At 42.2% G+C, this 15,548-nt stretch overlaps 2 protein-coding genes across 3 annotated transcripts in view; one reads left to right on the top strand and one right to left on the bottom strand.

Moving 5' to 3' along the window:
* The window catches only part of prkcab (protein kinase C, alpha, b), a 247,903-nt gene that overhangs the window by 70,528 nt on the left and 161,827 nt on the right, over nt 1-15,548 (bottom strand). For both annotated transcript variants that reach the window (XM_079815861.1, XM_079815862.1), the window contains exons 4-5: nt 15,066-15,177; nt 11,526-11,654 (exon numbers count right to left, since the gene is read on the bottom strand). In XM_079815861.1, coding sequence (XP_079671987.1) covers nt 11,526-11,654; nt 15,066-15,177 — 241 coding nt within the window. The remainder of the gene's footprint in view (nt 1-11,525; nt 11,655-15,065; nt 15,178-15,548) is intronic.
* LOC307125759 (uncharacterized protein) lies at nt 5,128-8,051 on the top strand. The gene is made up of 2 exons (XM_079815841.1): nt 5,128-6,933; nt 7,132-8,051. The coding sequence occupies exons 1-2, from the start codon at nt 5,280-5,282 to the stop codon at nt 7,935-7,937; spliced, it is 2,460 nt and encodes an 819-aa protein (XP_079671967.1). The 5' UTR covers nt 5,128-5,279; the 3' UTR covers nt 7,938-8,051.

Genomic DNA, 15,548 nt, shown 5'->3' with positions numbered 1-15,548 from the left:
ACCCCAAACGTTTAAACAGTGTATACTTTTTTAAATGATTTATTTTCCATTACTTTTCTAGTTCTGGAAAACTCCCCTTGTATTTGTGTAAGAGCAGTGGATCAGGTCAGCTTTCATTGTTGGCAGAAGAAAAAAAAACATAAAAGAAAAAAACTTTCCCCAGTCGTGGTGCCAGTGAAACGCACATGTCTATAAGAACAGTAAAATGATCACCAAGACACTGGTAAGACACTTCTACAGACGACAGTTCGTGTAAGTCCTGCTGTATTGATCGCGAGTTTGAGACACTATACAGGCAGGAAGTTGTCAATCCCTTGGGAAATTCAGCTCTGTGTCAGACGCCCTGGGACACTCTGATTTACAGTAGGTATCTGGTGCTCCACATCACAAGCAAAAGGAGAATAACCTGCTGACAAAATCAACATGAATTTCCATGCTGTTCAACACCAAAAAAATAAAAGAGTTGGTAGACCAAACTGCTAGTAAGTCTTGTATCAAACAGTATTCTTAATATATAATAATAAGAGTGTGTCACTATCAAAAAACCTGTTCAAATGATGATAAACATTCAACCAGCAGGCTAATATCCAGCACTGAAAAGTACGGCTAAGGACGGAGATGATGACTAATTGATTGGTTTACTTGTGCACACCAGAGATCATTAAACCACTTTCCCATCAACCATGTGGACAGAGCTGTGAAATCCAGAGGACTCAGGTCTGTACCAAATGCATCCTATGAACGCATCTTAAAGTTTGAAAAAGAGGAAACCCACCCTGCCTGAGGGTTGTTCATTTGTTTGTTCTGTGTGTATTTGTTGTGTGCAGTACATGAGCACATGGATTCTGCTGTGTTCTTGGCTGGACAAATTGAATCAATTCACATCAGAGCAGTGAACTCACAAACCCTATGAAGAACCCAATCATATTCCTCACAGCTCCCGGCAGATGAACTCTCCAGACACAACCTCATGTTATAATACTTCCCTAGAATCCCATTAATGATTAGTTTGATGATCTGTAATCTAAAATGACAGTATTTTTTTTATCACGAAAACAGGATTTTCCTTTTACTTTCTAAATAATCCAAGTTGGATGTACCATGTAGACACAATATTAAAACTATGAGACATTGTAATGTTCACAACTGACTGATAAAAATGTTCTCCTGGCCAATGGACAGTTAGATCAATTTCAAAATCAATGGACATTCTTTTTTGTGAACAATACACATTTAAATAATGTGCAAATTAAGTTAATTACATTTCAGCATATTTGAGTACATATTTTTTATATTTGTATTTTTTTTTTTACCCACATCAAGATGTTGGGTCTGGGAACACACCATTCGCAGGACTCAATCCGAGGGGCGGGATAAACAGTTGTCTTTCAAATTCCCTCTGCACGCAATAGGATATCGCTACAACGAACCAGAGCAACGAAGAAGGTGAAGCAGAGCTAGTTGATTAAAATTTTGCCGTATCTGGTCGGCAAAACTCAGAATACATATTCCTTTTTAAAGAATGACTTCAGTGCCGCTCCTTGTTCTTTTCTCAAAGAAAAGCTTAACTCCAAGTCTTCCAGAGTTGTGGCCAAAGCCGATTCGAAAGAGCGCTGTTCACCAGCTTCTTTGTTTACAAGTAGCATGCGGAACCGCCGCAACTCTGCCATAATTATGTTAAGCCTGCCCACCGACTCTATGCACAATGTGATTGGCCTGACTAGAGTTTGGTTTTTACAGCTCGCAAGCCAACGGAGAGTTGCTAGACTACCCTGGCTGCAAATTATATTTGCTGCCGCTAGGGTGCATCTAGATTTCTAGGGTACCTCAAAACGAGTAATACACAGAAAAGTTGGACTTACCAGCGGTGCGACTTCTCCTCCTGGACCAAAAGGACCATTCCCTTGAGGACCGAGGGACTTTTAAGGGACTTTTTAGATCTGTTGTTCCTTACGAACTACCCTGACCACTTACTCTGAGCTTAATGAGCGGTCCGAGGAATGCCTGCCTGAAGATGGTCCTCATTTGCCCATTATGTGGAGTTGGTGCTCCTGACTGTAGATACCACTTCACCATCTGTGAGGTAGAGGAGGAGCAGCCCACAGATGCCACAGACACAGAGAGCCCTAGCCAGAGTCAGCCACCACATCCGTCCTGGAGCCAGAGCCGACCGCCAAGTCTGTCCCGGAGCCAGAGACTGCCACCAGGGCCATCGCGGAGCAGCAAACTATTGCCTGATAAATCTGTGGTCCATGCATCAGGTCCCACTCTCGTCTCCACCCTTGAACCTCTGGTCGGTTCCTTTGCTTTTTAGATGTTCCAGTCCCATTTGGAGTCCTTTTTTCCTCCATTGTTCCTCCTCTCCTCTGGCTCCGTCCAGTCCCCTGAATCAGCTGTCTCCACTGGTGTCAGCCTGTCGACTCCACCCCAGCTCTGCGCTTCCTTTGCTCCACCGTAGGTGTCAGCCCTCTGGCTCCTCCAGGCTCCCTTGTCCCTCCAGCTTCGCATTGGTCCCTTGTAGTTCAGGTTTTGCCACATATTTCCTGGCCTCTGGCTGTGCCTGAGCCCTACACCCCTTCGGCTTCACCAGGTTCTTTCCTCCAGCTCTGCCTTGGTCCCTTGTAGTTATGGTTTTGCTACAGACTTCCTGGCATCCAGCTGTGCCTGAGCCCTACACCCCTTTGGCTTCACCGGGTTCTTCCCTCCGGCTCTGCCTTGGTCCCTTGTAGTTCTGGTTGCGCCACAGACTTCCTGGACTCTGGCTGCGCCTGATCCCTACACCCCTCCGGTTTCACCGGATTCTTCCCTCCAACTCTGTCTTGGTCTCTTGAAGTTCTGGCTTCGCCACAGACTTCCTGGCATCCGGCTGTCCCTGAGCCCTACAGCCCTTCGGCTTCACTGGGTTCTTCCCTCTGGCTTTGCCTTGGTCACATGTAGTTCTGGTTTTGCCACAGACTTCCTGGTCTCTGGCTGTGCCTGAGCCCTACACCCCTTCGGCTTCATCCTTGGTTTCTGATTATGTCCTTGTTTTTGCTTTTTTATTTACTTATGATTTGCATGTGTCTAATTTACACCCTTTTCAGGTCAATCCTCAGCCAGTTAATGTTGTTGTTAGTCTGTGTTTATATTGTCCTGTACATTTCTAATTGTGAATTAAAGTCTATTGATAGCTGTATTCCTGAGTAATTTGTTTGGATTGCACCACACACATTACACTATATAATTGGCATATATAGTAGCATATATAATATATTTTAGAGTTCACCAAACAATTGTAATTCTGTCATCAATTATACACCTTTATTTGGTTTAAAACCCATAAGATTTTCGTTCATCTTTGGACCACAAATAAAGGTTTCTGTCCCTTCACTGAAAGTAGGTAAAGTCAAGTCAAGTCAACCTTATTTATATAGCGCTTTTAACAATGCAGATTGTTTCAAAGCAGCTTTACAGTGTTAAACAGGAAAATAATGCAAAATAATTTTATTCAGCCGTATAGCCATTCTGTAGAAAATGGTTATGTCATCAGTTCATTTCAATGATCATACAGTGACAGTGTGGGCTTTAGATTAGTAATTAGATCAGTAATTTAGTTTATATGGTTAATTTAGTTTAATAATTCGATTTATTTGGATATTTAGTTGAAAAATTGCGAAAAATGTTGTGTCCCCAACTTAGCACGCCAAGCCAGAGGCAACAGTGGCAAGGAAACCAAAACCCCATCAGGTGACCTAATGAATGGAGAAAAATAAACCTTGGGAGAAACCAGGCTCAGTTGGGGTGCCAGTTCTCCTCTGGCCAATTAACAAGCAGTGTATGATTATTATTCTGGCAACTTTACAGGTCAGAGGTCATAATAGATCGGAATATTCGAAGGGGTTTATTGAGTAAGATGTGTTGATTAAATAATTATTAAAGTGCAATATTCGAAAGATCGGAGGCAAAACGCTGGAGACGGGTTTATTGAGGATGATATATTGATTTAAGAATGATTAAATTGTAATATTCGAACAATCGGAGTCATCACGCCAGAGACGGGTTTATTGAGGAAGCCATGTCGATGATGCAATTTCAGGGGAGTCTAATGCTGCGTTCCAGGCAGGTTTTTGAGCCCGTAAATTACAACTTCAAACCACGACTCGCGACTTTGTAGTGTTCCAGGCAAAGTCAAGCCAAACTGCCTGAGCGCAAGGAATTGTGTGGTCGTTAGATGTAAACAAAGCATGCGGACCGTACGGGGTGTATGCTCATTTACAATCATTTATATCGCCAAAGGTGCTTACTCCTTGCTTATTTGAGGGAAACGGAAGAGAAAAACAGCGCAGATGGCAAGAAAAGCTGTTATACCTTTTATTTTACGTTATTTGTATATTTGTTTCATAAACACTGCATCCGTAGGGGCTGCCATTTTTGCTTCGCGGGCTATGTGACGTCAAAACTTGTAACTGGGAGTACATGGATCTAGTACGAGTTCACGGGTGGGAAGTCACAGGTTTGGCTGCCATTCCAGTCCACTTTCACGGGTAGAAGGTTGGAAAAACACGGGTTACGGGTTGCCTGGAACGTTGGTCTTCTCTGGGCGCAGATCCACCATCTGATCTGGATACGGCCCGGATCAGGCTGACTGCAGTAAACCTCAGGATAAAACAGAGAGACTATCATTAGCGTAGATGCCATTCTTCTGATGATGTAACGAGTACATCAGGTGTTATGGGAAGTGTTCCTGGTTGCGGTTGACCTAGTTAATGCAGCCTAACAATCATTTCATTGAACAAGTGTTTTATGTGTATGCCACAGTAAAGAGATGTGTTTTTAGTCTAGATTTAAACTGACAGAGTGTGTCTGCTTCCCGTACAATGATAGGAAGACTGTTCCAGGGTTTAGGTGCTAAATAGGAAAAGGATCGACCGCCTGCAGTTGATTTGGATATTCTCTGTATTATCAACTGGCCAGAATTTTGAGACCGCAGTAGACGTGATGGAGTATAATATGTTAAGAGCTCACTCAAGTATTGGGGAGCTAAACCATTTAGTGCTTTGTAAGTAAAAAGCAAGATTTTAAAATGTATGCGATGTTTAATAGGCAGCCAGTGCAGTGTTGACAGAACTGGGCTAATATGGTCATACCTCCTGGTTCTAGTAAGAACTCAAGCTGCTGCGTTTTGGACCAGCTGGAGTTTATTTATTAAGCGAGCAGGGCAACCACCCAGTAGAGCATTACAATAATCTAACCTTGAGGTTCTGCATTTTGAAAACTGTTCAGCATTTTGCATTGAGAGCATGTGCCGTAATTTAGATATATTTTTAATATGGAAGAATGCAATTTTACAGATGCTAGAAACGTGGCTTTCAAACGAAAGATTGGTATCAACGAGCCCACCCAGGTTCCTCACTGACGACGAGGACTTGACAGAGAGGCCATCAAGTGTTAGACAGTATTCTAGGTTACTACTTGTGGAGCTTTTTTGTCCAATAATTAAAAATTCAGGATTAAAAATTGCAGGAAATTACTGGTCATCCAATGTTTTATATTGGATTTTATATACTCCTCTGGTACTGCTCGGTGACTTCAACATTCACCTTGATAAACCACAGGCTGCAGACTTCACCACTCTTCTGACCTCATTTGACCTTAAGCGAGTATCTACTGCAGCTACTCACAAATCAGGTAATCATCTGGACCTTATCTACACGCGCTACTGCTCCACCGACGACCCTTTAGTTACTCCATTGCACACCTCTGATCACTTTCTCATCACTCTTAACCTCCTACTGACTCCTGACACAACACACACTCCTCCCCAGATCACCTTTCGGCGTAATCTACGCTCACTCTCTCCCTCCCGTCTATCCACTATGGTTTCATCCTCACTCCCTCCACCTGCTCAGTTCTCAGCACTGGACACTAACAGTGCTACTGACACTCTTTGCTCCACTCTAACATCTTGCTTGGACAACCTCTGTCCCGTTTCAACCAGGCCAGCCCGCACCACTCCCTCTGCCCCCTGGCTGTCTGATGTTCTCCGCGAACATCGTTCTGGGCTCCGGGCGGCAGAGAGGAAGTGGCGAAAAACTAAAAACACTACTGACCTGACCCTGTATCAGTCTCTCCTTGCTTCTTTCTCTGCTAATGTCTCCACTGCTAAATCTACATACTACCACAACAAAATCAACAACTGCTCTGACTCTCGTGCACTTTTCAGAACATTCTCTTCACTCCTTTGTCCTCCTCCCCCCCCTCCTTCATCAACTCTTACAGCTGGCGACTTTGCATCATTTTTCACAAATAAAATCTCCTCCATCAGCAGCCAATTCTCCGCACCACAAACCGACACGCACATCTCAACAACCATCACACATACGCTCCCCTCTTTTTCTCTGCTCTCTGAAGCTGACATCTCCAAACTCATCCTTTCCAACCACCCCACTACCTGTCCACTTGACCCTATCCCCACTCACCTCCTTCAGGCCATCTCTTCTTCTGTTACTCCTGCACTCACTCACATTGTCAACACCTCTCTTCACACCGGGACTTTCCCCACAGCATTTAAGCAGGCTCGGGTAACCCCACTGCTTAAGAAACCCTCTCTGAACCCAGCACTTTTAGAAAACTACAGACCGGTATCCCTTCTGCCTTTCATTGCAAAGACACTCGAGCGAGTTGTTTTTAACCAGCTCTCTACGTTTCTTGAACAGAACAACCTCCTGGATATCAACCAATCTGGCTTCAAAAGTGGCCACTCAACTGAGACTGCCCTGCTCTCGGTTACTGAAGCACTGAGACAGGCAAGAGCGGCTTCCAAATCCACAGTACTTATCTTACTGGATTTGTCTACTGCTTTTGACACAGTTAACCACCAGATACTCCTGTCAACTCTCATGGAGATGGGCATCTCAGGAACTGCTCTCCAGTGGCTCAAGTCTTACCTCTCAGGTAGGTCCTTCAGAGTGTCATGGAGAGGTGAAGTGTCTAAGTCACATCATCTAGCCACTGGAGTTCCCCAGGGCTCAGTGCTTGGACCACTTCTCTTCTCCATCTACATGTCATCACTGGGAACTGTCATTCAGAAACATGGCTTTTCCTATCATTGCTATGCTGACGACACTCAACTCTACTTCTCATTTCAACCAGATGATCCCACGGTTGGTGGTCGTATCGCTGCCTGCCTAACAGACATTTCTGCCTGGATGAAGGAACATCACCTGCAACTCAACCTTCCAAAGACAGAACTGCTTGTGGTCTCAGCCAACCCAGCACTTCATCATAATCTCTCCATTCAGCTAGGATCATCAACCATAACTCCGTCCAGGACAGCCAGGAATCTTGGAGTTGTGATTGATGATCAGCTAAAATTCACTGACCACATTACTGCAACATCCCGGTCCTGCAGATTTGCGTTATACAATATTAGGAGGATCAGACCCTTCCTATCAGAGCAGGCCACACAACTCCTGGTCCAAGCTCTTGTTCTCTCCAGACTGGACTATTGTAATGCTCTTCTAGCGGGCCTTTCGGCATGCACTATCAAACCCTTGCAACTGATCCAGAATGCAGCGGCAAGGGTGGTCTTTAACGAGCCGAAGAGAGCGCACGTCACGCCTCTCTTCATCAGTCTCCACTGGCTGCCAATAGCTGCTCGCATCAAATTCAAGTCACTGGTGCTCGCCTTCAAAGCAACCACTGGCTCTGCACCAATATACCTAAACTCGCTTGTTCAGACTTACACACCCTCCAGGAGCTTACGGTCTGCCAGTGAACGACGCCTTGTAGTGCCATACCAAAGAGGCATGAAATCACTCTCACGGACCTTTTCCTGGACTGCCCCCACCTGGTGGAATAACCTGCCTATCTCAATTCGAGCCGCCGAGTCTGTAGCCATTTTCAAAAAACGGCTAAAGACACGTCTTTTCCAGCAGCACCTAACCAATCAAGAATAGCACTTAACATTCCATTCGATTCATTTTCTGTCTGTCTAATTTATTTAAAAAAAAAAAAAAAAAAAAAAAAAAAGTTGTGTGTTCTGTGTTAGATTAACTGAGACTTGTTACAGCACTTGCATACTGTAGCCCTTGACCGTTCTAGTTGCTTCTATTGCTCTCATTTGTAAGTCGCTTTGGATAAAAGCGTCTGCTAAATGACTAAATGTAAATGTAAATGTAAATGTTATATCAGCTATGCATTACGTTAATCTTGTGAATTGGTAAGTTTCGTCAGGGCGTGAAGAAATATAGAGCTGAGTATGCAAAACAATGAAAACTAACGCCATGCTTCCTAATGATATCTCCCAGTGGTAGCATGTACAGGGTGAAGAGCAGCGGTCCTAGCACTGAGCCTTGCGGTACTCCATACTGAACTTGCGATCGGTGGGACATCTCTTCATTTACTGCTACAAACTGATAACGGTCACATAGGTATGATTTAAACCATGACAAAGCAATTCCACTAATGCCTACATAATGTTCGAGTCTATTCAAAAGAATGTTGTGGTCAATAGTATCGAATGCAGCGCTAAGATCGAGTAACACTAATAGAGAGATACAGCCACGATCGGATGATAAGAGTAAATAATTTGTAACTCTGATGAGAGCAGTCTCAGTGCTATGATATGGTCTAAATCCTGACTGGAAATCTGTACTGGATTTAGTTGACTTTTTTTTACAAACAAAGTGGAAAAAAAAGCATTTTTTACATTTTCCCATTCATTGCCAAAATAAAATGTGTGTGTGTGTGTGTGTGTGTGTGTGTGAGTGAACATGCTTGTTCCATATTGCATTTGTGCTCTAGTATTAGTACTTCATTTATGTATGAAAATCTTTCAGATTTATGCCCTTTTTGTTGAATTTATTTGGCAATTTCAATAAAAACACTCTCTGTTGCAGTCACACACATGTGTGTGTGTGTTTGTGTGTGTGTGTACGTGTGTGTATGAGATAGAAAGTTCGTTCTACTTTGTGTTTATGCTCTAGGACCAGACCGTGATATAAATTTGGAAATTTTCAGATTTATACTGGATTTAGTTAAAAAAAAAATTGACAAAAAAAGTGAAAAAATTTTTTTTTACACTTTCCCATTCATTTTCAATGTGGGGTCAATCTGACCCCGATGGACTTAAACGGTAAAAAATGTTTTACACACATTTAGAACAACCAAATCAAGCCCAGATTTTTTGTGCATGTTTAGATAGAGTCTCATGGCCCTGAGATGAAGGGAACACTTTTTAAAAATGGAGGAAAAGTCCAGTGGGGTCAGCTGGACCCCAAGGGAGGATTAAGGGTTAAGGGCCAGAGTGTGCTCGTTGTACCACAGCGTTGGACTATTTTCTTTAATCTTCTTTAAGCGCAGAGGAGCAACTGTGTCTAAAGTACTGGAAAAGAGACAGTCAATAGTTTCTGTTGTAACATCGAGTTCTTCTATACTATCTGGGATGCTGAGGAGATGATACTGATGAGGAAGATTATTTAAAAAGCAATCTTTAGTAGCGGCAGTGATTGTCCTGCCATTTTTTAAGCGAGGGGGTGGCTTTGCAAGTAAATTAAGTATACATGATACTAGGTAATGATCGGAGATGTGATCGCTCTGCTGCAGAATTTCAACGGTATCAACATTTATTCCATGTGACAATATTAGGTCTAAAGTATGATTATGGCGATGAGTGGGTCCTGACACGTGTTGCCTAACTCCAATAGAGTTTAGAATGTCTTTAAATGCTAATCCCGTCTTTTCCGTTGTCTACATGGATATTAAAATCACCAACAATTAGTACTTTATCTATGGCCAGTACTAACTCTGATTGAAAATCAGCAAATTCTAGGAAGGTAATCAAACTTTCACTTACATGGATTACTTATACATGGATTACTTATACAATGCCTTTATGACCTTTTTGGAGCTTGAAAGTTTTGATTTCCTAGACCATGGTTACTCAAATCCGGTCCTGGAGGGTCACACTGCCCTGCAGAGTTTAGCTCAAACCATGATCATACTCACCTACCTGTGGTTTTCTAGTGATCCTGAAGACCTTAATTAGCTTGCTCAGGTGTTTTTGATCAGGGTTGGAGCTAAACTCTGCAGAGCATTGGCCCTCCAGGGCAAGATTTGAGGCACCATTCAACATGCAGGTGAGGTGTTTTCATTTTTGGGTGAACTAACCTTTAAGGGACAGAGTGGGTGAAAGAAAACTTGACCAGCAGTTCAGGGAGAAAATAAAATGCAACAGTGTAGAATAGGGGTCCTTCTCTTGAAATCAATAACTGTAGAATTTCCTGAACGGGAATCATGATGAATTCTCCACATATACATGTATAATAATCAGCAGACCAGTGTGGAGCCCCTGCTTGACTTCAGTATGTCTATGTGTGTAATGGCACCGATAAGCAGACATGATATTCACGCAGCAGGGAAGAGGTGCCAGCTCACAGGAATGTGTTCACTGGAGCAAGAGTTTCTGAGCAGCCACAGGCTGGCATATATGTCCCTCCCCCCATATAAAGCCCCATCATCACAACAGCCGGGCATCAGGCCAGGCATCTGGCACTTAAGCCCCCTCATACCTGCTGCCTGCCTGTGTCCTGCTGCGACCCAGAGCCCTCCACAGACACACACACATACACGCTCAATCTCTAAACCCATTCAACCCTCAACACATGACCTGCCATGATAGCTTAATGCTAACTGGCATTTTGTGGAAAAACAACATCAAAGCATTATGAAATCTGAGTAATAAGACTAATGTGAATTTGCAAGGAGCACGCAAACAGATAAAAATAGCAACATATCTGAATTATACTAATAATGTAGAAGCATTAAAATGACAAGAACCACTCGAATAAATATAATTTTGTGATGCTTCTTAACCTTATAAAGCAATGGTTTCAAACTCAGCTCCTGGAGGGCCACTGTCCACTGTCTCAACTAGCTTTAACACACCAGCCTGGAAGTATCTAGCAATCCTGAGAAACTTGATTAACTGGATCAGGTGTGTTTCATTAGAGTTGGAGCTGAACTATACAGGGCAGTGGACCTCCAGGAGCTTAGTCCTAAAGCTTACTGTATCTCTCAATCGTCATTGTATTGCATTAGATTATATGTTTTGATCCCCACAATAAAAACTACAGAGTTTGATCATAAAACTAAGCATTTAAATATATTATATTATTATACATTAGATTGATTTACATTACAAGCATCAGAAATTCATCTTACTTTTCGGCCATATACATATCAGACCCTGTCAATTTCACCAAAAAGTCCAGTTATGACATTTTGATTGAACATTACGAGGTCAATACAACTTGTAAAAAAATGAAACATGCACTGATGAATTGTTAACTATAAGATACAACATGCATTTATCAAATAGATAGGGTGTATTTTCACTTAATGCTGACTTTAATGTATTTAAAAAAAATTGAATAGCCCTTTAATATTTATAAATAAAACCTTTTAAGATGATGCAAGACCATGTTTTTAAATCCTCAATAATAATTGCTATTCTGGGATATTCCCAGTGCATGTGGGGTGCTGACCTGTGACGTGGAGTCTGTCTCCACTGACATCGATCTTGAGGAAGATTCTTCCTCTACGCTCGGTGTGGTCGGTCCCACATAGACTTGGCACGTTCATCACACACTGCTTATGAACGTTCATGTCACAGGCTGAGAACAAGAGGGAGAAACATCTGTAAACGCTTCAGGATTAAACATAGAAAAGTAAACATGAAATAACGTTCACAACCCCTTTTACTATTTTATCTATTCAACAGAACAAGACAGTCAGTGTATGTATTGATTGATTTTGTCAACTGAGAATCGATTAAATTGTGAAAAGTGGTCTATATCCACAATAGCCAATGCGATATATGATGAAGTTTCTTTTTGCTGCTTTTCCTTTTGTGGACTTGATAAAAATGACTGAAGCTGAACATCAGAATTACCAGGTTTGCCTGACAAAATCATATTTGTGATTTTTATAGAGGTAAAAATCACGTTCCGAGGGGTAAAAATAGTGTTCAGAGCGTAAAAAATCACATTCTGTAGGGTAAAAAATATCATCCAGAGGAGTAAAAAAAAAATTCTGAGGGATAAAAATTGTGTTCCGGGGTAAAATCGCATTCCAGGGGGTAAAAATCGCGTTCCGAGAGGTAAAAATTAAGTGTAACCGGAATCATGTAAAAGTTTCTGCGGGAAAACAGCAACACTGCTGTACATGGACCACAAACCAGAGCCATTGAAGGTTGGTTGTCACTAAAATGTTACTTTTTCAAGGAAATATTGGTAACACTTTGCAATAAGATTGTATTAGTTAACATTAGTTAATGCATTAGTTAACATGAACTAACCATGAACAACACCTCTTTTCATCATTAGTTAATCTTTGTTAAAGGTCCCATGGCATGGCATTTTTCTATTATTTTATAATGTTTCCTGAGGTGTACTTATATTGTTAGTATGATTTTTACATCATAAAATGTCATAATTTAGAAATAAAAGGCATTTTTTCTATACTGCTGTTTGCCCTGTGGCTGAATGCCCTGTTACAAGAGGCGTGTCTGCTGTGAGACTTCAGTAAAAACGCCCACTGTTGTGATTGGCTGACATCTTTGCATTTCATATGAGCGGAGGGGGCGTGGTTTAACGAGGTCTACGAGGCACGAGCTGCTGCCAGAGAGACGGATGGACCTGAGTTCACTTCACATCAGTTCTGTCAGCATGTCTCAGTTCAGGGTGAACTGTTGTAGTTACTAGCATATACTTCAGGTTATTAGTCTATTTCTAGACGGAGGGGCTGTCTCTCATGTCAGAAAGTTAGTAACTTTAGTAAATTATGGATCAGCGCGGACTGGAGACACGAACCGTTTAGAACGATTCAGTCCGATTTGGTGAACTGATTCGGTTCACTAAAAAGAACCGGTTCAAAAGAAAGATCGTTCGCGAACCGGACATCACTAATGTACCAGAGACTGAGCTCAGCGATTGCTAACAAAGTTATTTATAGTAACTACTGAGTTATGAGAGCGCTGTCAGTCAGCGCGAGTTTATTTTGTTTGTATCTGAGTTCTGAATAAACACGAGTCCCAGTCACGCCGAGTCCGTCTTCATCATTATTACCAACTTTGTAACACATGCAAAGTACCATTACAGCTGTCGAGATGAACCAGTTATGAGTAAGTGTTGATAATACCATTATTTTTAGATATGTTCCTATCATATGGAAAGCGTCAGTGACACGCATTGAGTACACAGCGCAAACAAAGACACAACAGCAGTAATCGAATGTAATCCAGTTTATTGTGGGAATAGCTGGCTAGCCTAGCCCAGATACCCTCACGCTTACCCCCCTTCTGCTTAATCTCGCGCCGCATTTGGTGCCTCCGCTGTGGGCCAGATGCAGGACTGGGGGTGATGTTGGAGGCCGACCCGTCAGTGCAGCCCGTGCTTCGGCGTGTGTAAGGTTTATCTCTAAAGATGTTACTCTGCTGATGTTGAGCAGAAACGACTGTATGCACATTTTAGAACAGATAAACGCGACGAGGACGTACAAAAACACTGACTCACAAGATAGAAAACACGAAAACACCGTTCTGTCCGGAGAGAGAGAAGCCGCAGTGTGTGCACGAATAATAAATAATTAGCTACACATAAGAAATCACTGATCACAGATCAGAAGGAACTGAAAAAAGACTTCTGTTTTCATTTGTACATCCAAACACTGAGAAACTGCCAGCATTCACTCAATTCACACAATGATCTCCCGAGCGTTTGCATGGGCGTGCCAGATTCTCTGGGCGGAGGAAAGGGAGGTAACCGTTCCTGCTTGGACGTCAAACCAGGAGACTTCAGGATTGGCTCGTCTGGCCTGTCATTTTCTCAAAGGCAGAGAAAGACAGCCAGAACTCGGGTTTACACCGATCAGCATTTCTATCCACTTGGGGACAATATTCAGGCTAGGGGAACTCATATTAATGTTGAAAAACCTCATAAAATGAAAATTTCATGCCATGGGACCTTTAATGTTAGTTAATAAAATACAGCTGTTCATGGTATGTTCACAGTGCATTAACTAATTTTAAAAAGATTTGAATAATGCATTAGTAAATGTTGAAATTAACATTAACAAAGATAAATAAATGCTTTATAAGTGCAGTTCATTATTAGTTCATGTTAACTAATGTTAACAAATGAAACCTTATTGTAAAGTGTTACCGAAATATTTGTAAGAATGTGTGCATATGTGCAGTCCCAGCATCCTGGCTTGATTCTCAGACACTTTCCATTTGTAGTATCAAATCTATAGAACTAGTTAATGTCAAGTTGTTTAAAAAAAAAAAAAAAAAATTATTGAGACAAACTCCACTGATGAAACGCCAGCAGGCGACAGCAATTTTTTACAGGGGGCTTCAGTTGGAAAAGTGCATCAGAATGGTTTTTGGCAGAGAAAGTGTGTGTGACTGAGGCTGTTGTGGATGTATCTATCTGTGTGTGTGTGTGTGTGTGTGTGTGTGTGTGTGTGTGTGTGTGTGTGTGTGTGTGTGTGTGTGTGTGTGTGTGTGTGTGTGTGTGTGTGTGTGTGTGTGTGTGTGTGTGTGTGTGTGTGTGTGTGTGTGTGTGTGTGTGTGTGACTGAAGCCCATGCTGAGGCTGTTGTGGAAATGTGTAAACAGAAATTCGCTGTGGTGCGTCGTCTCAGAGAGGTGTGGAGGGGCAGATTGCATAAAAGTAATTACAAACATGCTGATATTCCCACATAAATCTCACTTAAATATGTTCTTACTGAAATTTGTGATAGCATTCCAACTAGAGCCAGAGTGCCCGAGAGGAACAGGAATGTTCTGGTAGAAATTAAGGAGGCATCTCTAGATCTAACCACATTTGACCTCATTATGGACAAGAAAAGCAGAAACAAATGAATTTTGTAGGCCTGGGGCAGGAGCTGCCCTTTCACTCTGATCTGAGGCCAGTTCTTTTTGTTTTATTTCTATACAGGTTTCATCTAGATTTTGTTAAATGAAGATGATCTTGCGTGAGTGCAAAAGGGCCACCCTGGGCATGATGGGAGGTTGATACTCACTGTCACATTTCATCCCCTGGTGGAGGAGTCCGTACAGCAGTGATCCGCAGTGGTCACAGAAGGTGGGACTGCCGTAGGTGTGGATCTTAAACTTGTGCTTGCTTCTGGGATCCTGCATATACATGGAAAAGAGAGAAATAATTTACAACTGGACTAACAAAATCATTCATGGAGCGTCTGATGCAAACTGTGCGCTACTCTAGAGTGTTGCAGGGATGACTTACTGTTGCAGGCCAAAACCTGAAACTAAAAATATGACCTTAAATAAGTGGTGAACACACGCACAAGATATTCTCATATTTTATTCTATGACATAAAATGCATCAGTAATATCACCTTTTAAAGTTAAATTAACACCCCTCCACATCAGGCCACATCCACACGAAAGCTAGAGCTTTCCCTATCCAATCTTTTTTTCCCCTTGTCTCAAGAAATATCTGCGTACACACGAAACCACTGAAACAGACTCAAAACGATGTAGTA

This window comes from Gobio gobio (genome assembly GCF_949357685.1).
Source record: "Gobio gobio genome assembly, chromosome: 1".
Classification (NCBI taxonomy): Eukaryota; Metazoa; Chordata; class Actinopteri; order Cypriniformes; family Gobionidae; genus Gobio; species Gobio gobio.
Note: the sequence above shows the minus strand (reverse complement) of the source record. Positions and strands in the feature narration are given on the sequence as shown.

Excerpts from the sequence above, each read along its gene's own strand:
- LOC307125759 (XM_079815841.1), top strand. The coding sequence starts at position 5,280 with ATGTGCCGTAATTTAGATATATTTTTAATATGGAAGAATGCAATTTTA. Across the intron at positions 6,934-7,131 it reads GCTCAAGTCTTACCTCTCAG|ATGATCCCACGGTTGGTGGT; the intron begins GTAGGTCCTTCA and ends CATTTCAACCAG.